Here is a 21,989-nt window from a genome sequence, read left to right as displayed (position 1 = left end):
GGATTGTAAGAAAGTAAGGGGGTTCTGGGAGATGATATATAATGAATTAAAGAAAATGCTGAAATATAGCTTTGTTAAGAAACCAGAAACCTTTTTGCTGGGAATAACAAGAACGGACATAAATAGGAGAGACTGTAAACTTTTTCAGTATGCAATAACAGCAGCAAGAACATTGATGGCTCAAAAATGGAAACAAGAAGAAGTACTGACCTTGGAAGAATGGAGAACAAAATTAACAGACTATGGAGAACTGGATAAACTAACTGGGAAAATTAGATTCCAAAAGGATCATAGGTTTTTTGAGGACTGGGGAAAATTTACAGAGTATTTGAAAACTGTATGTGAGGAATATACAACGCTAGTGTGCTTTAAAGAAGCTTTGTGATAATATAAGGAATATTGTAAGAAAGTAAATAAGGACAGAAATATAGTATTTAAAGGCAATATTAAAATTAAGGAATGTGAAGATAGGATTTTAATTACGAATGATTGTCAGAGAAGTTGAGGGAGGTCCAATAAGCCAAAATATATGATGTGGAAATTGGTATGACTGGAGTTTTTTTTATGGAAAAATTCTTAATAAAAAATTTATAAAAAACAACAACTCATAACCAATATCTCTATTCTTTATCTACTTTGTAGCACTTCATATATTCCTCCTTACAAAACTTCTTGTAGTCCTACTGGCATAACTTGTTGGTTACAATTGCTTTTCAAATAGTTCATATACTTCTTCCAATCTTCTGTAAATCTCTGGTCCTGCAGGTTTCGAATCCTTCCTGTCATTTTGTCCGATTCTGCATAGTCCATTATTTTTGTCTGTCATTCTTCTTTCGTTGGAATTTCTTCTTGTTTCCATTTCTGGGCTAACAATACTCTTGCTGCAGTTGTTGTATATAAAAAAAAATTAATATCTTGCCTATTAATGTCCTGACCTATAATACCAAGTAAAAATGCTTCTGGTTTTTAAAAAAATGTATATTTCAACGTCTTTTTCATCTCATTATATAACATTTCCCAAACGTTCTTTACTTTTTTACATTCCCACCACATATGATAAAATGTTCCTTCTTTTTCTTTACATTTCCAACATTTATTATTTGTCTTATACATTTTAGCTAATTTCACTGGTGTAATATACCATCTATACATCATTTTCATCATATTCTCTTTCAAAGCATTACAGGCTGTAAATTTTATCCTTTTATTCCACAACCTTTCCCATTCTTCAAGCTGTATATTATATCCAAAGTCTTTTGCCCAATGTATCATTACTGATTTCACTTCCACATCTTTCAAATGCCATTCCAACAGTATTTTATACATTTTAGATATTATTTTACAATCATTGTTTAATATTTCTATTTCAAATTTTGATTTTTTTATCATCAAATCCTTTTTCTTTAAAATCTTGTTTATACATTTCATTGACTTGGTGATAGTGCAACCAATCATTCACATAGTCTTGAACCTCCTCATAAGATTTTATTTTCCATTTATTTCCTCCCCCCCCCCAACAATTTCTCATAGGTAACCCAATTTTTACTCATATTTATCTTTTTCACACTCATTGCTTCCAATGGAGATAACCACCACGGTGTTTTACATTCCAATAAATTTTTGTACCTATCCCATACTTCATAAAGATCTTCGAAATATATGATTACTAAATGCTTTATGGATTTTTGTTTTGTTATACCATAAATATGCGTGCCAACCAAATCTATTATCATGAGCTTCTAAATCCAACAAATCTATATTTTTTAGCAACATCCATTCCTTTAACCAACAGAGGCAAACTGCTTCATAATACAACTTCAAATCTGGCAGGGCAAAGGCCCCTCTTTCCTTAACATCTGTTAACAATTTATATTGCATTCTCGGTACGCCCATGCTTCTTCTATCACTTTGTAACTTGGCAGCTCGCTAATCTCTGCCTTGTTATCTCCCTCACAGCTCGGCTGTAATTTCAAACTGGCCTCCCTCCTCCCTGTCAGCTACAGGAGAAGGGGAAGGAGATCTCCACCATTCTTCTTCCTCTTGATTCCAGTCCCTGACACCCTAATATTTTAGGTTAGGATGAAAAATAAATAATTCTGTAAATAAGCCGCATTCTGTGCCCAGTAAACGCTTTTGCCCGGTGGTGCTGTGATCCATAGTAAAGGTAAAGGGTAAAGGGACCCCTGACCATTAGGTCCATTTGTGGCCAACTCTGGGGTTGTGGCGCTCATCTCGCTTTATTGGCCGAGGGAGCCAGCGTACAGCTTCCGGGTCATGTGGCCAGCATGACTAAGCCACTTCTGGTGAACCAGAGCAGCACACGGAAACGCCGTTTACCTTCCCGCCGGAGCAGTACCTATTTATCTACTTGCACTTTGATGTGCTTTCAAACTGCTAGGTTGGCAGGAGCAGGGACTGAGCAATGGGAGCTCACCCCGTCACGGGGATTCGAACCGCCAACCTTCTGATCGGCAAGTCATAGGTTCTGTGGTTTAACCCACAGCGCTACCCATGTCCCCTGCAGTGATCCATAGATTGCAGCAAAATACTGGGCAAGGTTTTGTATTCTGTGTTGGGGTGCTTTGTACAGACAGCAGAGCTCACAGTACTCAATTTGCTCAGTGGGCAAGCACATGCTTTGCATGCAGAATGGCCAGTCAGGTTCAGTCTCTGAGATCTTCGGGTGGGACTCCTCTCTGAACCCCTGGAGAGTTGCTCCCAGTCCGTGTAGACCAGTGATGGCCATACTTGCCCCTCCAGCTGTTTTGGGACTACAAATCCCATCATCCCTGACTACTGGTCCTGTTAGCTAGGGATGATGGGAGTTGTAATCCCAAAACAGCTGGAGGGCCAAGTTTGGCCATCACTGGCAATACTGAGTTAGATGGACCAGTAGTCTGACTCAGTAAAAGGCAGCTTCCTATGTGTAGACTGGAGCACTGCACAAGGTTGGATCATGACTGTGAGCTTCAGAACAATATCCCTGCAAATATTTTAGCATTAAATGCTAGGATTCCCCACCCAACCCTTTCATCACTCAGCATCTTGCACTTTTAATACGGGCAATTTTAGAATTTGATTATTTGATCTGATTTCTCAGTCGGACAGATGGACATCTGACAGATGCACTCCAGTTTCAGGTGCAAATTCAACACATGCTTGCAACTTGTAAATATAACACAGTGGTGCCTCGCAAGACGAAATTAATCCGTTCTGCGAGTCTCTTCGTCTAGCGGTTTTTTCGTCTTGCGAAGCACGGCTATTAGCAGCTTAGCGGCTATTAGCGGCTATTAATGGCTTAGAGGCTATTAACGGCTTAGCGGCTTAGTGGCTTTAAGAAAAAGGAAAAAAACTCGCAAGAACTCGCAAGTCGTTTCGTCTTGCGAAGCAAGCCCATAGGGAAATTCGTCTTGTGGAATGACTCAAAAGACGGAAAACTCTTTTGTCTAGCGAGTTTTTCATCTTGCGAGGCATTCGTCTTGTGGGGCACCACTGTATAAGGAGAATAGCTACTGTAGCTACCTAATTAATAGTTTCAGAAGCTATTCTCCCTAATTTGTATTTACAGGTTGATGTAAGTACCTGAGCTGGAGAGTGTAAACAAAGTGTCTTAGTACCGCATTTTTCGCTCTATAAGACGCACCAGACCACAAGATGCACCTAGTTTTTGGAGGAGGAAAACAAGAAAAAAATATATTCTGAATCTCAGAAGCCAGAAAAAGCAAGAGGGATCACTGCACAGTGAAAGCAGCAATCCCTTTTGCTGTTCTGGCTTCTGGGATAGCTGTGCAGCCTGCATTCGCTCCATAAGACGCACACACATTTCCCCTTACTTTTTAGGAGGGAAAAAGTAAGTCTTATAGAGCAAAAATTACAGTACATACAATTTGCCTTCCTGGGCCAAATCCCTTCTTGAGTTTAGCCCCACATTCAGGGCTCACATCAGGGGTGATAGAGCATATGTACCAAACTTTCTTTGATGAAAGGTCACTTCCGCCAGCTTGGTTTCCAAAGGAACTGAAGGAAAGCATTTTCGCTTGTGGATATAAGTCTCCATCTTTTTAACCTTGTCTGCCATTCTCTATTAGACAGACATACACTTTTCTGGACACTAACCAGTGCAAAGGATTCCTTCTGAACTTGGAAATTCCAGGACGCTTTGGCCCATCCCTTTCCAAACACATACAACAAATAGTTAGCATTAAGTATAGGGAAAATGCCATTAGGAAGGGCCAGCCCAATACATTTTGGCACCTGAGGCAGACCCCCAAATGGTGCCTCCTTCCCCGTCAGGTTAAGAAAGGTGAGGGAACAAGGCGCATGATAACTTTCCTCATAACACAACATTCTACAATTCCCATGGCTGGGACTGATGGGAGTTGCAGTCCCAAACATCTGGAGGGCACCAGGTGGGAGGAAACTGATTTAAAATCGGCAGGTGTTTCTGAAGACTTATGAAAAGCTAAGTTGTAATTATAATAGGACAGCAAGTGCTGCTGGGCCCCAGGGGTGTTTCACCACAGATATTTACAAACCTTCATTAGTACCTCATTTTAGTGGTAAGCTGTTTCCAGTACTGGTTCTATGAAGGTCTTAAGGTCATAGTAACATTTCCACAGGACAAATGTTGTTTCTTTTTCTAGGTTTTTTTTCCACAGGACAAATGTTTACTTAGGTTAGCCTTTTTATAAATACAGTGGTACCTCGAGTTAAGTACTTAATTCATTCCGGAGGTCTGTTCTTAATCTGAAACTGTTCTTAACCTGAAGCACCACTTTAGCCAATGGGGCCTCCTGCTGCTGCCGCACCGTCGGAGCACGATTTCTGTTTTCAACCTGAAGCAAAGTTCTTAACCTGAAGCACTATTTCTGGGTTAGCGGAGTGTGTAACCTGAAGCGTATATAACCTGAAGCGTATGTAACCCAAGGTACTACTGTACCTGCATCTGCACATGTATGCGTGTGAATATAAATGACACGGAGTGGAAGGTTTTTCTTTCTTTCAAGATAAAAAAATGTTGGATTCTTGTTCTCGCTTTACTCTACAATGGTATTAGATTCAGGTAGGTAGCCGTGTTGGTCTGACGCAGTCGAAACAAACAAACAAACAAACAAACAAACAAACAAACAAACAAATTGTCCAGTAGCACCTTAGAGACCAACTAAGTTTGTTCTGGTATAAGCTTTTGTGTGCATGCACACTTCTTCAGATACACATGCGCACGAAAGCTTATACTGAGAACAAACTTAGTTGGTCTCTAAGGTGCTACTGGACAATTTTTGTATTTATTTCGTCTACAATGGTATGAAATTTGTGTTTGTGGAAATTAACTTTTCTCTCTTCACATGAGAGGGTTATGTTCACACTGAATTGCACCAGTTGGGATATCTTTTTGCTACACTCATGAGTAGCATAAGGGTGCTATTTCCTGTCAAATCCTTATGCCCCACCCCTAGAGTTTGATTGGTCCTGCTATACTTCTCTCATGCCTAGAAGGTTGGGCAAGTGACATATTTCGTCATGGAGCTTCCATCTTCCCACCCACTAATTTTCTTGTTTGATGCTATTGTGGTTATTACCAACCCATTTCAGAATGTGAATCAGGGAGCTATTTCCATTGCTATAATTAGGGATGAGTCGAAACTGCTCATGCTGTTCTTTTTGGTTTTTTGTTGAAAAGCACCCTCTGCTTTCAGCGATGCACATCCGGCATTCATGTGGTTTGGATGCCGTTCTTCTTGATGTCGTCATTCAGCTTTATTTGATCCCGGGGTGCCATCTGGCCCTCAGGATTGTGGGTGCCCACCGCTGCGGAAAGGAGGAGGAAAAGGAGCTACTGCCACTGGCTGCCACAACACGGATGTGCAACATCTCACACACAACTACACGTAGTGCGTGTGACATCGCATGCACTATGTGCAGGTGTGTGCGTGTGACATCGCACATTCATGTACAGTGGTACCTCGCAAGGCGAATGCCTCGAAAGATGAAAAACTCGCAAAACGAAAGAGTTTTTCGTTTTTTGAGTTGCTTCGCAAGACGGATTTCCCTATGGGCTTGCTTCGCAAGACAAAAACGTCTTGCAAGTTTGTTTCCTTTGTCTTGCAAGTTTGTTTCCTTTTTCTTAAAACCGTGCATTCACTTCGAGGAGCAACTCATAGCACGTGGTGCGGTAGCCTTTTTTGAGGTTTTTGAAGACTTTGGTGATTTTTGAAGCTTTTCCAAAGTCCGTGCTTCGCAAGACGAAAAAATCGCAAGACAAAAAAACTCGCGGGACAAATTAATTTCGTCTTGTGAGGCACCACTGTAATGGCGGCCAGTGGCAATGGCTCCTCTTCCTCCTCCTCTTCCTCCTTTTCTGTGAGAGGCTCAGTCTCAGAGACAGAGAGACTCTGCCTCTGTGTCCAAACCCCTGTTCTCAAAACTGGGTGCCTTGCTGGAGGGTTATGGAGGGCGGAGCTGAACCGCTTCTCTCTTAGAGGCTTTCCTCTTTGACTTTGTGGGTCCCCAGCCCCCACAATTATATTCTTGCAGGTGCCCAAGCACCCACCGCGCCCTGAAATTGGCTCCTGTGTTTGATCCATTGCCATTTAATCCAGTTGAATGTACAGTGGTGCCCCGCAAGACGAACGCCTCGCAAGACGGAAAACCCGCTAGACGAAAGGGTTTTCCGTTTTGGAGGCGCTTCGCAAAATGAATTTCCCTATGGGCAAAACAAACTTCCCTATATCTTGTGAGTTCCTGTGGGTTTTCCCCCCTTTCCCCCCCTTTTCCTAAGCCGCTAAGCCGCTTATCAGGTGATCCGCCAAAAGCCGCTAAACCGCTAATAGCGCTAATCCGCTAAGCTGTCAATGGGCTTGCTTCGCAAGACGAAAAAACCGCTATACGAAGAGCCTCACGGAACGGATTAATTTCGTCTTGCGAGGCACCACTGTAACATTTTTGTCAACGGAGTCACAACTTATGGTCAGGTATGGTGGAAGTTGTAGTTCAAAACATATGGAGGGTGCCATGTTGATTACCCCTGTCTTAAAGCAAGGCATCTTCCTCGACCTAATCCTTTAGGCGGAAATGACAGGGGCTGAATTTGGAACCTTGGCGTGCAAATAATGTGTTCAGCCACTGAGTGATGGCCCATAACCATTAGAGGAGGCCTACATAAGTGGCAGTCTATTAAGCCAATCGGCAATGTGGGGCAGGACCCCAGGGACTTTGTAAGTCTGTTTTTGCTATTCCAGACAGCAAAACTAGGGGGTTTGTCAAGCACTTTATTATGGCTAAAGGGCTGTGTATTTGGCTTGGTGGGTACACTACAGTAGTGTTCTATTGGCGAGTTGTCCCAGTCAACTTTAGTAGCATGATGGTGATAATAAATTGGAATTGAACAATGTGTACAGGCTTGGGCTGAGAAGGTGGGTATTGTCCAGCTTCAACTGTTGCTCAGCCTTGCTTTGGCCTTTTTATTCTAGGAAAAGCCAGAACCAGGCAGGGTGTATGTGCTGGTGGTTGCATTAGAAAGGTTCTACAGATGAAAATCACCAGCCACATTGCAACTGGCATATCTGATGCTTCTTCTACTACAACTGCATATCTAAAAGCTTGGCAAGGAAATCCGCCTGCCATAAGTTATATAGCACTTCAACATTGTAACAGTCCATCCAGTCCACCTGGTCTTTTGGGATCCATTTCTTTTGGGATCCATTGGGATCCATTTCAGAGAAATACTTCTTCATTTTTTTTCACGTGAAGCAATTTCCAAGGGGGGGGGGGAGGAGAAAGTTCATCCACCTATTTTGTTGTTGTGGTTACTATTAATCATGATCAACAGCCACTGTGATTTCATGGGATAAGTACAAGTACCCAAGACAGGGAGATCAAGGAAAGGATTTCTTTCTAAGCATACCTCATCACGGGGCATAACTCAAAGAAAGTGGCTATCAGTGGGTTTTCTTTTGCGCCATTTTATGAGATGTCCCCATTTTCTGTTTTACACCTATTGGGTTTTCGTTATGAAGTTTAAGAATATTTCACAGACAAACAGCAAATCCACTGACAATTCTTTTGGCCAACCTTTCCCCATAGGTATTCAGTTTGTATCCCAGTATTTCTCCCAAAGCAGTCTCAGAATTTAGGATCTTTGCCTCCACCCCACTAAACTATTGGGTAGGATTTTACCATCTCAAGTCAAGCTAATTCTTCTGTATTTGTAGATCAGGCCTCATCCAAGCAACTATGGACTTTCCAGACACCCTTTTTATTGTTCATTTTTGATTATTTGAGCTCATGATGCTATTGGGTTGGTCATGGGTGACCCCACTTTTTATATTACTTGCTGCTGCAAAAGTTCTGAAGTGGCCATATTGCTCCATTTCTAATGTGTGCCTATCCCATTACTTCCTGCTGAAATCCTGTTCCAGTTTATTTTTGTCTCCATTTTGTTGCACTGTAAAAAAAAGGTAAAGGTACAGGATCCCTGACAGTTAAGTCCAGTCACAAACAACTCTGGGGTTCCAGTGCTCATCTTGCTTTACTGGCCGAGGGAGCCAACCTTTGTCTGCAGACAGTTTTTCTGGGTCATGTGGCCAGCATGGCTAAGCTACTTCTGGTGAAACCAGAGCAGCGCACGGAAATGCCCTTTACCTTCTCACTGGAGCGGTACCTATTTATCTACTTGCACTTTTTGTTGTGCTTTTGAACTGCTAGGTTGGCAGGAGCAGGGACCGAGCAACGGGAGCTCACCCCGTTGAGGGGATTCAAACTGCTGACCTTCCAATCAGCAAGCCCAAGGCTCAGTGGTTTAGACAACAGCACCACCTGCGTCCCTGTAGCACTGTAAAGTAAGGTAAAGGTACCCCTGCCCGTACGGGCCAGTCTTGACAGACTCTGGGGTTGTGCACCCATCTCACTCTAGAGGCCAGGGGCCAGCGCTGTCCGGAGACACTTCCGGGTCACGTGGCCAGCGTGACAAAGCTGCATCTGGCGAGCCAGAGCCGCACACAGAAACGCCGTTTACCTTCCCGCTGGTAAGCGGTCCCTATTTATCTACTTGCACCCGGAGGTGCTTTCGAACTGCTAGGTTGGCAGGCGCTGGGACCGAGCAGCGGGAGCGCACCCCGCCGCAGGGATTCGAACCGCCGACCTTTCGATCGGCAAGTCCTAGGCGCTGAGGCACTGTAGCTCCTGTAAATAGCAGTTATGTGGTAGCATTGGTGAAGCACTGCAAAAAAGACTAATTGAAGCAGAATAAACCCACCAATGATGAACTATTATCGCATCAATAAAGTGTTTCAAAGCACATTGCAGCAAAATACCTGTCTCAAGAGAGGGCCTGTATTAGCATATATAAGTTTAGTTGCATATTGTTGTTTTCTCAGAGAGAGGGGAGAATGGAAAACACTTATGTAAGAAGGCTGCCAGGTGCATGCATGCAGTTTATTTAAAATGCAGACGAGGGTTTGGAGATCTTGACAAGAAGCAAAGTGTAGGCAGTGATGTTACAACTGTGTAGATACAGACAGCACAAGATGTTTTGAACCAGTCTTTAAACGAAATAGCAATGCATGCATTGAAGTGTGGGGAAAACATATAAAAGTGCTTAATTGTTACTAATTTTTATTGCAAGTAGAGCTGAAACAGAATTTAACAGAATAATTGTGAAGATTTCTTGATTATTATTTTTTGAATTCCATAAACAGCTTTTAGGAAGGTTGAAACACAATTCTTGTCACCAAAACCAGGGTACTGATGCACAAGTTAACTGCAGGTAAACACACCACACGCCGTCACTCCCCCCAACCCTCAAATTTGGCTGCTAACAATTTTGGATTAATTTGACCTCGAAGCACCCACATCTGTTGCCATTGAACTCAAGCTACAGCAATCCACAAGAAATCAGAAACTTCTCTGCTAGAGATCGTATGTTGGGCAGGGCTGTTACTTTAGCACATGGCTGCCACTGGCCACAAATTGAATGATTCGTGCAGCTGTCTACAGGTGGGCTTCATTCCTTCCCAACAGCTGGGTTTCAGTGGAGGCATTTTCTGGATGAAGAACTGACGGATGTTACATGCACATTTCTAACACCAGTGGTGCAGTCCCCTCGAGAACCGCCATATATAGCTGATAGCATGCCTCCACCAGACCCGGAGCCATAAGCTCCCCCAGCAGCCAAGTTCTGCACTCCAACCCCATAGCCCCCACTTCCAGAGGAGCTAATTCCTCCGGCTCCCCCGACTGCGTGGTGGATCCCACCGTGGTGCCCACCCCCACAACTCCCTTCTGTAGAAATGCCTGAGCTGTGCCTGCCACCCCCAGAGGTCACCTCGTGCTTAGTGGTAGTAATGCTCGAAGCGTAGCCTCCGCTTCTGGAACTGAACCCTCCTCCTGCTCCTACTCCAGCGCTATGTCCAATCCCATAACCAACTCCGGCCGCTCTGCCTACTGAGCCAGCTGCAGTTCGGGAACCCATTGTGTGGACGCATCCTGCACTTCCAGTGCTAAACCCGTCCCCAACGCCGCCGTAGGCACCAACTCCATGTTCCACGCCTCTTCCTACAGAAGCTCCAAAGGCCATTCCAGCTCCAGGTGCACATTCGCCAACCGGGTAGCCGCCACTAACCATAGCTGTGAAGGAAGACCAAGAAAACAGGTTCTGTTATTTTGCTGATAGATTTACAAATCCAAACAAACAAGCAAACAAGCTGTTGATGTTAATATTCTTTTGAGGAGGTGAATGTTGAATATACTCACCAACGCTGACAGGGTTCCCTGCACATATCCTGTTAGGAACAGAGAAACAAAATGCATTAATTATTTTACAACTGAAGGTGGCTTACATACGGAATTTTTGTACGGTTGCCATATTTTGAAGATGAAAAAGGAGGACGCCAGGAGCGAGTCTTGGTGGTGGGGAATCTAACAGAGGGCCCCCTTCCCCAGTCTATATGCCTTTTCATGCACACTTTACCTCAATATGTGCATTTTTGCATTGATTACTTGGCTGATAAAAAGCCAGTGAAGTGTGAATTTTGCAGGATGGTTGTGATTCCGTACGCACTATGTTTCTGAAAGTGGAAAATTGGCAGATGCAACTTTGAATGTGACCTGAATCAAGCTTTTCCCACATCCCTACTTATGGTCCTCCATATGCTGTGGGTCTGCAACTTCCACCCTCCATAATCATTGCCCATGCTGCCCGGGGCAAATGGTAGCTAGAACCCAAAAAACATATCCATTCAATTATATGTATATATTCAAAATGGCACCCCACCTGTTCTCCTCTCCTTCCAACATTGCTTTATAAGTAGCAATCTCAATATCCAAAGCCAGCTTGGTGTTTAGCAGCTCTTGATAATCACGAAGCAGGCAAGCTAATTTATCTTTGGCCTGCTGGTAGGCTGTCTGCAGTTCAACATGCTTGCTCCGTGCATCTTTTAGGGCAATGTCACCACGCTGCTCAGCATCGCAGATAGCTGACTGCAGGCTTGCAACCTGGGAATGGGGAAAAGAATAAAAATTAATGGTTTGTCGGGAAGATAAAGCTAAAAGCAGAAGGAAATGGGATCCCCACGGCTTCTTGCAGTGCTGATGAGTGAGGGCAGGGATAGGGAACCTGCGGCCCTTCAGACATTGTTGGACTCCAAATCTCACCAGGCTCAGCCAGCATAGCCAATGGTCAGGGGTGGTGAAGTCCAACAACATCAAGAGAGCCACTGTTTCCCTACCCCTGAAGTAGTAAATGCAAGCACTGGCTTTCCTCTCTGCTGCTGCAACTTGTCTTTTACAGACCTTGCCACTGCAAAGAATAGGAAAGGGCTCTGTGGTTTTTCTCAAGGGCTTTTCTCATCATCCTTTTCAATGGTTAGTCATGGATATGGTTGAGATGGCTTTCTGAATTCTCCTTAGTATATATTCTTCAAATATCCCCTGAACACTCATATATCATATTATTAGACAATCTGTAATGATGACACCCAATGATACGTGGTTTACAGTCATACCTTGGAAGTCAAACAGAATCCATTCCAGAAGTCCGTTCGACTTCCAAAATGTTCAGAAACCAAAGCGCAGCTTCTGATTTGCTGCAGGAAGCTCCTGAAGCCAATCAGAAGCTGTGTAAGCCCCGCTGGACATTCAGCTTCCAAAAAAAGTTTGAAAACCGGAACACTCACTTCCGGTTTCCAGTCGTTCGGGAGCCAAAATGTTCGGCAACTAAGCCGTTTGAGATCCAAGGTACGACTGTATATCTTGGAGATTTAACTTTGAGATTTGATTTCCGTCATTGGAAATTTACAGTATCTGAATGGCTAACATGTGACGGGGTTTAGATATTTAATAGTTCATTTGCAATGGGCATTTCAGATGTAACCATCTTTGATAGTTGCCATGTGCTAGCATTTAGTAGTTGGCAGTATCTGATGCCTTACGACCAAAAGATCAAAGCCACCAGAAGAGTCCATTGGGCATGCCTTATACCAAGTCAGACTATTGCTCCATCTAGCTCAGTATGGTCTACTGGTGATGGTCAGTGGAGCTGCTGCCTGCAAGGCAAATGTTCCACTATTGCTATGCAGCCTCACACCACACAACTTTTTTGAGAGCTGGTCAATCTGCACCTCCTCTGCATCAGTAATAATCAAATGATCTTATTGTATCCAATGCAGGGGCACAGCAAAATCATTCCCAGCAGAGGCAACAGGAAGGAAGGAAGGAAGGAAGGAAGGAAGGAAGGAAGGAAGGAAGGAAGGGCAGAATGTTGCTATATCTGGGTTCTTTCTTGCAGCAAACCCTCCCACCATTCTCACAGTTGGGGAACTACTGCATTAGGCCTTTGTCTATGGGTAGCTTGTGATCAGCACCATTGCTGTTACAGGAAGACAAGTTCATCCTCTGAGACAAGTGGCTAAAACATGACTTGCTCTACCTGCTTCTTTGCATTGTCAGTATCGCTATGCAGCCTCTGGATCACTCTGTTCAGCTCTGTGATCTCATGCTGGTTGCATTTAAGCTCTTCGTTGAATTTGCCCCGATGGTTCTGCATTTCTGCAATCTAGTGCAAGGAAAACACAGTTACTCCTGGGAACCAGCACCACCTGAATAGCTGCTGAAGTGTCAAGGTAAGAAACCAGTGCTTTATCTCCTATAATGCATTTGCTGAAAAAGGCCGATAACTGTGCACTTACTGAAACATGCACATTTTTATTTATATATACACAATGGAGTATCCAGTTAATTACTTCCACCAGTACAAGAATTTCTGCTTGTACAACTGAACTTCCTGTCCCTCTCCCTGCATGCCCTTGCACTCTCCCAAAATCTGATCTGGAGGCCTGGGGGAACCTCCAGAGCAGATTTAGTGTGGTGTGGAGTGAGGCACAGGGAGAGGAGATGGAGGGAAGTTCCATTGCACAGCCCAAGGTCCTTGTGCTAGAGAGAGTACTTTGTTGGATACCACCCACAACTTTCTTTAGTTCAGGGGATAAAAATGAGTGCAGGTGTTAGCACTCAAATAAATCTGAATTGTGCACTTTGTGTACAGGCAGGCAAGTCTTGAATTTGAAATGGTGGATTCTATTGGCACAGCCCGTTATTGGGAATTTATGTATGATGTCTACTATAATGATGTTTGTGGTATAACTCTTAAATGATAATGACATAACTTAGCCAAGGTTGAGGCACAGTCCAAAGTGCATTTTTAAGGGAATAAGATGCACTGAATTTTAAGGGCTTTATTAGCATCACACTTTAATTCTAGGCTGCATTATGTTACAACTTGTGTGTGTACATGTGTGGCCAAAATGCCTCTAGTTTTGACCTAGAGCAAAGGACTACTATCTAGAGCAGGGGTTCGGCAAGACTTACCAGGCATGGGCCAGATCACTCCCATGGAGATCTTCCGTGGGCCGGGCCGGCGTAGCATGATGCCGGAAATCGCTTCTGTGCATGTCCATGGTGCCGGAAATCGCTTCTGTGCATGACTAGGCGCTGAAAATCATGCCTGTGCAGAAGCAATTTCTGGTGCCTGGGCATGCGCAGAAGCAATTTCTGGCACTGCGGACATGCGCAGACACGATTTCCTGCATCTGGGCATGCACAGAAGTGATTTCCAGAGCCACAGAAGAGAGTCCCCATGCCATGCTGTGCCGGTTAAGCGCAGCGTTACTCGCCGAGCGGGCAGCTTGGTTCAGGGGTGGCTCGTGGGCCGGTTAAATGGCCTCCGTGGGCTGCTTCCGGCCATGGGCCTTAGGTTGCCGACCCCTGATCTACATTGTGCACATAGATCTCTAAACAATCTTCCACAATAGTTTCAGTCACCATCAACTCCATAACCAACTATTTTAAAAATCAGCATATGCTTCAGAGTCAATAGGTTTGCTGCAGGGTGGAGAGATCATGGCTGCTGAACTATCTTCAGTCTGGTACATGAAAGATGGGCCTTGCTGCCTAAGTGCTGATGTTCAAGTCAAGCACTTGTGTAGCCACATTCCAAGCTGCACATTCCAACATCATAATGGTTCCTTGGGCTGAAATGGCACTGTGACCATACATTATAATATGAATAAAGGGGCAGCTGTATTCTTGTTGCGCTAAATACTGATCATGTGCAGAGATCCCTAAATGGGGATTAATTCTTGTACTCTGACTCACCTTGTTGTGGTAAAAAGCTTCAGCTTCTTGTTTGCTGGTATGAGCAATATTCTGATACCAGGCTTCTACGTTTTTAAGGATGAGGTCCATGTCCAAGTCTCGTGTGTTGTCCATTTTCAGAACCACCGAGGTGTCACCAATCTGGTGGTCGAACTGAGCCAACTCCTGCAGAACATGAAATGGTCTCACTGTAAGATTGCACATGGCTAACCTTTCCCTTTTAAACATCATGCTCCTAATTTGGACAAACAAATGAGTTGGACTACTTACTGGGCTTTTCAAATTGCTCTTATTAAGACAAATTCTGTAAAAATGTGCTGGATTGCAATAACAGCAGATGCTCCCAAGCTGTCTTCAGAGATGCATTTGTAGGGAATAATTTCTACCCAATATTAAAATGTAAACATTTAGGCAAATGGAGACATTCCCATTGAGTATGGTGGGGATAAACTGAATTTGCAGGATGCAACCTCCATCTATCCAAATAAATATGCCCCTTTTCCTGTTTTTGTTTTCATTTCTACCATCTTATCTGCAATGTGGCTAAAGCTCCGATGCATACAGTATATAGCTCTTCACATAAACAAGAGTTTCCTCTTCCCTTCAGTTGTTCCTTACAAAGCTCCAACCAGGAAATTCCACAGAGGTGAATAATGTCGTGGGACTTTGTGACTCCCATTTTACATTTGGGGAAACTGAACTGAGTCTGACATGGTGGCTTGCCTCAGGCACCTTCAGTGAGCCTGTGTAGCAGTTGTGGGGGGTGACCAAGCAGACCTAAATCCCGTTTTGTATAAGATGTCCAAGTAATAAGTTCCTATTTCTTGAGGGATAAGCTTCCCACATGGTTCATATTAAATTGTACCTCTGCAAAGACACATCTCAGGACTTCCAACTCTTGTGCCAACACATCTACTTTGGATTCTAGTTCTTCCTTGGTGAGGAATACGCTGTCAACATCCTGGAGAGAAAAGGAAAACACACACACAAAACATGAAAGGAAGGAAGGAAGGAAGGACTGGTAGTATTGAATTTAATAAAGCTAAAAATAATTCTGTTCTTTCTATCTTGGAATTGGCATTTGCATGATTCCAGAAAGCAGAAACACCTCCAGGCATCGTTTCCTGCTGTGTGTGTAAAGAGTATCTGCTTTAACTGAGGTACATACAGGGTAGGTTTGTGGACAAGGTATCACATGCACAGTTCCAGGTGCTCCATAGTAATTAGACTGTATGTATGTAATTAATATTTTCCAGGCCACAATTTCTTACCTTTTTGAGCACCACAAATTCATTTTCTGCTGATGTGCGCCTATTGACTTCCTCTTCATATCTGTTTTGGAGAGAAGGGGAAAACACTTAGGGTTTGCTCTTACTGTTGGAAGAATTTAACAGAAAACCTGCTTTGCAAGAACCATCAGTGGGACCCAAGAAAGGAGTGCTTACACTAAGGAAGGGGTCAGCAAGGTTTATCTGAAATAAATTAAGTCCATTGATTTCAATGGGGCTACTCTGAGTGTGACTTAGTTGGTTTTCTCCCAATGTGTAGAAGGGGAAATTGGAATAGAAACTTTTTTTCCAAAAGAAGAAGAAGAAGAAGAATTAAAATGGCCCCTCTACTCCTGGGTGAGGAGTTAGGCAGGCTGCAAAACTTTCATCTAGTGCAGTGGTTCTCAAACCTTTTTCTCAGGGCCAGATTTTCAGAATAAAAAATTGATCGTGCCACACCAAATTTTATTGATGAGAAACACATTAGAAAACAAAACAACTCCTAGCAGTGCTTGATTTTGAAAAGATATCTATCTATATTCGGCAAAGAAATAAAAATAAAATAAAATTATACTACACCAGGCACATCCAACTCTCAAGAGACTGTGATCTACTCATAGTATAAGACAACTGGATGCCTGACCCATTGCCGGGGGGGGGGTGTACATTACATCAGAGGGGGGTACATTTTGGGGGGGGGTACATTGCTGGGGGTCCACGGTCCACAGATTGACCATAATCGACCAGGGGAGCACCGTGATCAGCCAGTAGATCGCGATCGACCTGTTGGACATGCCTGTACTACATTATACTGCACTGAAATGTTTAAATGCTTCTTTGATTGTCCTTGAATTTTCCCACCACACTTTCCCGCCACACTTGCCACACTTGCACGCCACACCCTAGTGAATGAGTTTGCTTACTTTGACCTGTAGTCCTCTACCAGTTCCTGCATGTTCTTCTGTTCATGTTGAAGTTTCTGTCTCTCACTCAAGAGGCATTCTAGCTGCTTCTTAAGTGTGGCCAGGAAATTCTCATAGTAGCCTTCCAGGTTCTTCCTTGCAGGTTGGACACACTGGTGCAGAAGCTCCCACTTGGTGGCAAGCACCTTATTCTGCTGCTCCAGGGATCGGACCTGAAAGGAACATGTTGTTGTTATTTAGTCGTTTAGCCATTTAGTATTGTCTGAGAGCCAGTGTGGTGTAGTGGTTAAGAGTGGTAGACTCGTAATCTGGTGAACCGGGTTCGCTTCCCCGCTCCTCCACATGCAGCTGCTGGGTGACCTTGGGCTAGTCACACTTCTTTGAAGTCTCTCAGCCCCACTCACCTCACAGAGTGTTTGTTGTGAGGGAGGAAAGGAGGAAGGGAAAGGAGAATGTTAGCTGCTTTGAGACTCCTTCAGGTAGAGATAAAGCAGGATACCAAATCCAAACTCTTCTTCTTCTTCTGACTCTTTCTGACCCCATGGACCAGTGCACGCCAGGCACTCCTGTCTTCCACTGCCTCCCAGTTATACTTCCCACTTTGGCAGGTCTCCCAACAAGGCCTAATTTCTTTCTGTGCATTACATAGCACAATTCAGAGGTGAGAACACACTTTCTTGCTCATGCTTTTCCAGCAACAATACAAAATGGAACCTCACCCCTGTGCAGATCAAATTGCAAGGCCTAAAATCTTATGGGTAGGCTACAGCTCAGTACCCTAGTTACTGGTTAAATGTTACCCTAGTTTGGTTAAATGCCTTCAACCAGGCTACTGAAAGACTTCAGTTTTCTTCCAAAAATTCTTTGGTGTATCAAGTTGTGTCCCCTATGCTGATTTATGTCCAGAAACAAACCAAATACTTTTAGAAACAAAAGTTTCGTTCCTAACATTTAACTTTTAGCTGTGGCTGCATTACAGATATGGACCTAATATTCTTGTTGCGGCCATGTTAGCTGAATACCAATAATCAGGATGGTTAAGGGAGATGGAGAACAAAATTAATCAGATAGCCATCCCTCTAGACTCCTTGTACTGCTTATCAGAAAATCCTGTGTTTGAGATAATGAAATGCAGATTGTCAGACAACGGGTTTCAAGAATTTAGTAGCCAAATCAGGAATAGGGTTTGTGCAAGTTTGGGGGTGGTGCGATGCGAACAGTCAATGGTGACTTATCTCTACCAACTGACCAACCCAAATGAATGAGGGGGTTACATGCTACAAACGTTGCCACCCAGCACCACCCATGGTCTGGAGAGGTAACATCCTGCATTCTGTCACCTTGGTCTACCACCTCATTTTGCATTGTGTTTTTTAAAAAACCCAAACAAACAAACCCTCTTTTAATAATACTTCAGTGCAGTTTAGTCATAGACCTCAAAACTAAGTACAAACAAACCTTTATTGCCAATTAACTTATATGTGTTGAGCAAGATAGTCACCCACTCCCTACTGGGAATTATAGAATAATAGAATGAGAGAATTGCAGAGTTGGAAGGGACCACAGGGGTCATCTAGTCCAACCCCCTGAATTCAGGAATCTTTTGCGCAATGTGGGGCTCAAACCCAAGACCCTGAGATAAAAAGTCAAATGCTGTACTGGCTGAGCTATGAATGAGTCGTTCAAGTGAGAAGTTGATATTGGGGATGGGGAACCTGTGGCCCTCCAGATATTGGTGGACTAAAGCTCCCATCTTCCCTGACCTTTGACATACCCTCCAACATTTATCCAATGAAAATAAGGACATCCCATTCCATAATGATACATTTACTATTTATACCCCACACGTCTTATTGGGTTACCCCAGCCACTCTGAGCAGCTTCCAACATACATAAAAACATAGCAAAACATTAAACATTAAATAAAAACTTCCCTATACAGGATTGCCTTCAGACGGCTCAGGGGTTGGATAACACCATACCTTCAACATTTCTCCAGCTAAATTAGGGACATCCTACCACACCCTCCAACATTTCTCCAATGAAAATAGGGGCATCCTAAGGAAAATTGGGACATTCCAGGATCAAATCAGAAACTGGGAGGGCATCTCTAATCAGGGGCACCCCTAGAATATAGGGACACTTGGAGGGTCTTTTTTGAACATGCTGTCTGGGACTGATAGGAGTTGGAATCCAATGACATCTCTGTTCTAGAAGGTTCTTCAATGCTCTTAATTCACTTGGGGTGGGCACCAAAGATAAGACACTCCCACCTTTTCCAGAGGTTCTCATGGTGTTAGATATAGCAGTTCAGAAACAAACTATAAACTGATTCCCCTGATACAAAGCTCCCTCGTGCTTGTTTGAATGAAGGAACGTTATTGTGGGTATGGGACTGGTTCTTAAGCACACTTTTACCCCTAAGTAACAAATGAATTGGAATTCAAATGTTTAGTTTTTCAGGGAACTTATTTTCCATGCAGAAAATAAGAATGCAGCATTCAATGTATTTCCAGCAGACAAGAAAAAGAAAAGGGGTGAGAGTTGTTAGCTAAAAATAATCTGAAGGATGAAGGAGAAACTAGTAGCTTTATAACCCCATTTCTTTTTCTCCTGTGCTGGAAATAGCCTCCTGAATCTAATGCAACTAGTCTGCAAGTCTGTAATATTAAATGCTATGCATTTATTTCCTGGATGGAAGTTCTCTTAAACTACCCTGCAACAAACCAGGTTGCAGTGATTCAGGATATCATTTTACTTGTATGCACTCTGAAGTTTCTTCCACTACCCAGAAGTCTTAGTAACTGTGTGAGTACAGAACCAAAATGAGTTTTGTTGCAAGTAATATTTTTTTCAAACAGGTCTTGCAACTTACGTTTGCATTTTCACTCTGCCTTCCAGTATCACCCAAGGCAATTTGTGTATGTGTGTTTAAAAATAATAATAACCAGTTGCCTTTCCTCTATGATACTTGCAACATTTTTACATACAAAGTGACATGTCAGGAAAACAGAGCAAATTGAAAGCATTGGCGGGCTACTTTAGCAAATTAGGAGGAGAACTTTGAACCAAGAACCTCATGGCTCAAATGTTGTCTCTTAGGCTGTGTACACACCATACATTTAAAACCTCTCTCCCCCCCGCCAACCACCAATAATCCTGGGATTGTTAGTTTACCCATCACATTGTTACATTTCACAGCACCCTGAACAAACTACAGACCCCATGAGACTTCCCAGGGGTGAAGAGAATGCGCTTTAAATGTATGTTGTGCATGCAGCCCTAAACAAGCTACTATCTCTTAGCTTTCCTCCCCAACTACACATCTGCAATAGGAGCATAATCTTTATAACAAGTCTGTTGTAAAGTTTCCTGAAATAATGCAGTGGGCCCTTTAAACCCTAAAGTGGTTTATATATGTGCTAAATACATAGTTGTGTTTCAGAAAAGGCTTTTAAGAAGTAGATTTCATGGTAGGATTTTAACCAGTGAGTAGGAAATGATAAATAGATGTGATTGGAGGGTACTTCTAGGATTAGGGAGCACCATGGCAGAAACCCAAAAGGAAAGGAGGAAAGGGAAAGGAGCAAAGACGGAATGAACTACAACTAAAGGAGGTTGGGGTCCTCATGAAGAAGAAAGGAGGAGGAGGAGGAGGAGGAGGAGATGAAGAAGAAGCAGCAGCAGCTTTTGGACTTGATATCCTGCCTTTCACTCCCCTTAAGGTAAAAAGGTAAAGGTACCCCTCCACATACGGGCCAGTCTTGCCAGACTCTAGGGTTGTGCGCTCATCTCACTCTATAGGCCGCGAGCCAGCGCTGTCCGCAGACACTTCCGGGTCACGTGGCCAGCGTGACAAGCTGCATCTGGCGAGCCAGCACAGCACACGGAACGCCGTTTACCTTCCCGCTTGGAATCGGTCCCTATTTATCTACTTGCACCCGGGGGTGCTTTCGAACTGCTAGGTTGGCAGGTGCTGGGACCGAATGACAGGAGCACACCCCGCCGCAGGGATTCGAACCGCCGACCATGTGATCGGCAAGTCCTAGGCGCTGAGGTTTTACCCACAGCGCCACCCACGTCCCTTCACTCCCCTTAAAGAGTCTCAAAGTGGCTAACATTCTCCTTTCCCTTCCTCCCCCACAACAAACAATCTGTGAGGTGAGTGAGGCTGGGAGACTTCAGAGAAGTGTGACTAGCCCAAGGTCACCCAGCAGCTGCATGTGGAGGAGCGGGAAAGCGAACACGGTTCACCAGATTATGAGTCCACCGCTCTTAGCCACTACACCACGCTGGCTCTCTTTTCTTCATTTAAAAATTGCCTTGGGGAGAAAACCCATTGGATGGCCAAGCTCTTACCTTATCAATGAAGCAGGCAAACTGGTTGTTCAAGGTCTTCATCTCCTCTTTCTCATGTGTCCGTGCTTTCTGCTCCTCTGGATCAACTCCAACCGAAAGTGGCTTCAAGAGGCGTTCATCCATCGAGACACCTCGGATCCCTTCGCCTCTGCATGGCATGCCACCACCCAAGCCTCCCATCCTGCCATAACCTGCAAAGCCACCCTGACACCCTTGACCGCCCATGCCCATGCCTTGACCACCCATGCCCATGCCTTGACCACCCATGCCTATGCCTTGACCAGCCATACCTATACCTTGACCACCCATACCTATGCCTTGACCACCCATACCTATGCCCTGACCACCCATAACCATGCCTTGTCCACCCATGCCCATGCCTTGACCACCCATAACCATGCCTTGTCCACCCATGCCCATGCCTTGACCACCCATAACCATGCCTTGCCCACCCATGCCCATGCCTTGACCACCCATGCCCATGCCCATACCACCAATACCACCATAGATTTGTCCTCCATAGCCCTGCCCACAAGCAATCCTTCGACCTCCACCACCAAAGTTATTAAGGCTCACGCTGGAGTAGCCACCAGCTCCCTGCGTCCTTGCAACTGGCTGACACATAGGAGCACAGCTGCCTCGACCACCACCCAGGCCACCAGTGACAGAAACAGAGGAGAAGCCCCTTCGTCCACCAAGATATCGAGGACCACCACATATGTTCATGGTAGCTTTTTGAAAAATGAAGCAAGCTGGTACTATAAGTGAAGCAATGGGACGAAGGAAGAGCAGA

General features: G+C 44.1%; 1 protein-coding gene across 1 annotated transcript in view; it reads right to left on the bottom strand.

The window, feature by feature from the left end:
- Window positions 1-21,989, bottom strand: part of LOC309336369 (uncharacterized protein) — a gene marked incomplete at its 3' end in the record, with an annotated part of 42,737 nt that extends 20,748 nt beyond the window's left edge. Inside the window, exons 1-9 of the mRNA XM_081851988.1 lie at window positions 21,197-21,989; window positions 16,838-17,049; window positions 15,918-15,978; window positions 15,512-15,607; window positions 14,647-14,811; window positions 12,923-13,048; window positions 11,270-11,490; window positions 10,750-10,778; window positions 10,067-10,623 (exon numbers count right to left, since the gene is read on the bottom strand). Of these exons, the coding sequence (XP_081708114.1) occupies window positions 10,067-10,623; window positions 10,750-10,778; window positions 11,270-11,490; window positions 12,923-13,048; window positions 14,647-14,811; window positions 15,512-15,607; window positions 15,918-15,978; window positions 16,838-17,049; window positions 21,197-21,922 (2,193 nt within the window). The 5' untranslated portion in view covers window positions 21,923-21,989. The remainder of the gene's footprint in view (window positions 1-10,066; window positions 10,624-10,749; window positions 10,779-11,269; window positions 11,491-12,922; window positions 13,049-14,646; window positions 14,812-15,511; window positions 15,608-15,917; window positions 15,979-16,837; window positions 17,050-21,196) is intronic.

This window comes from Podarcis erhardii, assembly GCF_964252035.2.
Source record: "Podarcis erhardii genome assembly, chromosome: 2".
NCBI lineage: Eukaryota > Metazoa > Chordata > Lepidosauria > Squamata > Lacertidae > Podarcis > Podarcis erhardii.
The sequence above is the reverse complement of the archived record's forward strand: the minus strand, read 5'-3'. Positions and strand labels throughout refer to the sequence as shown.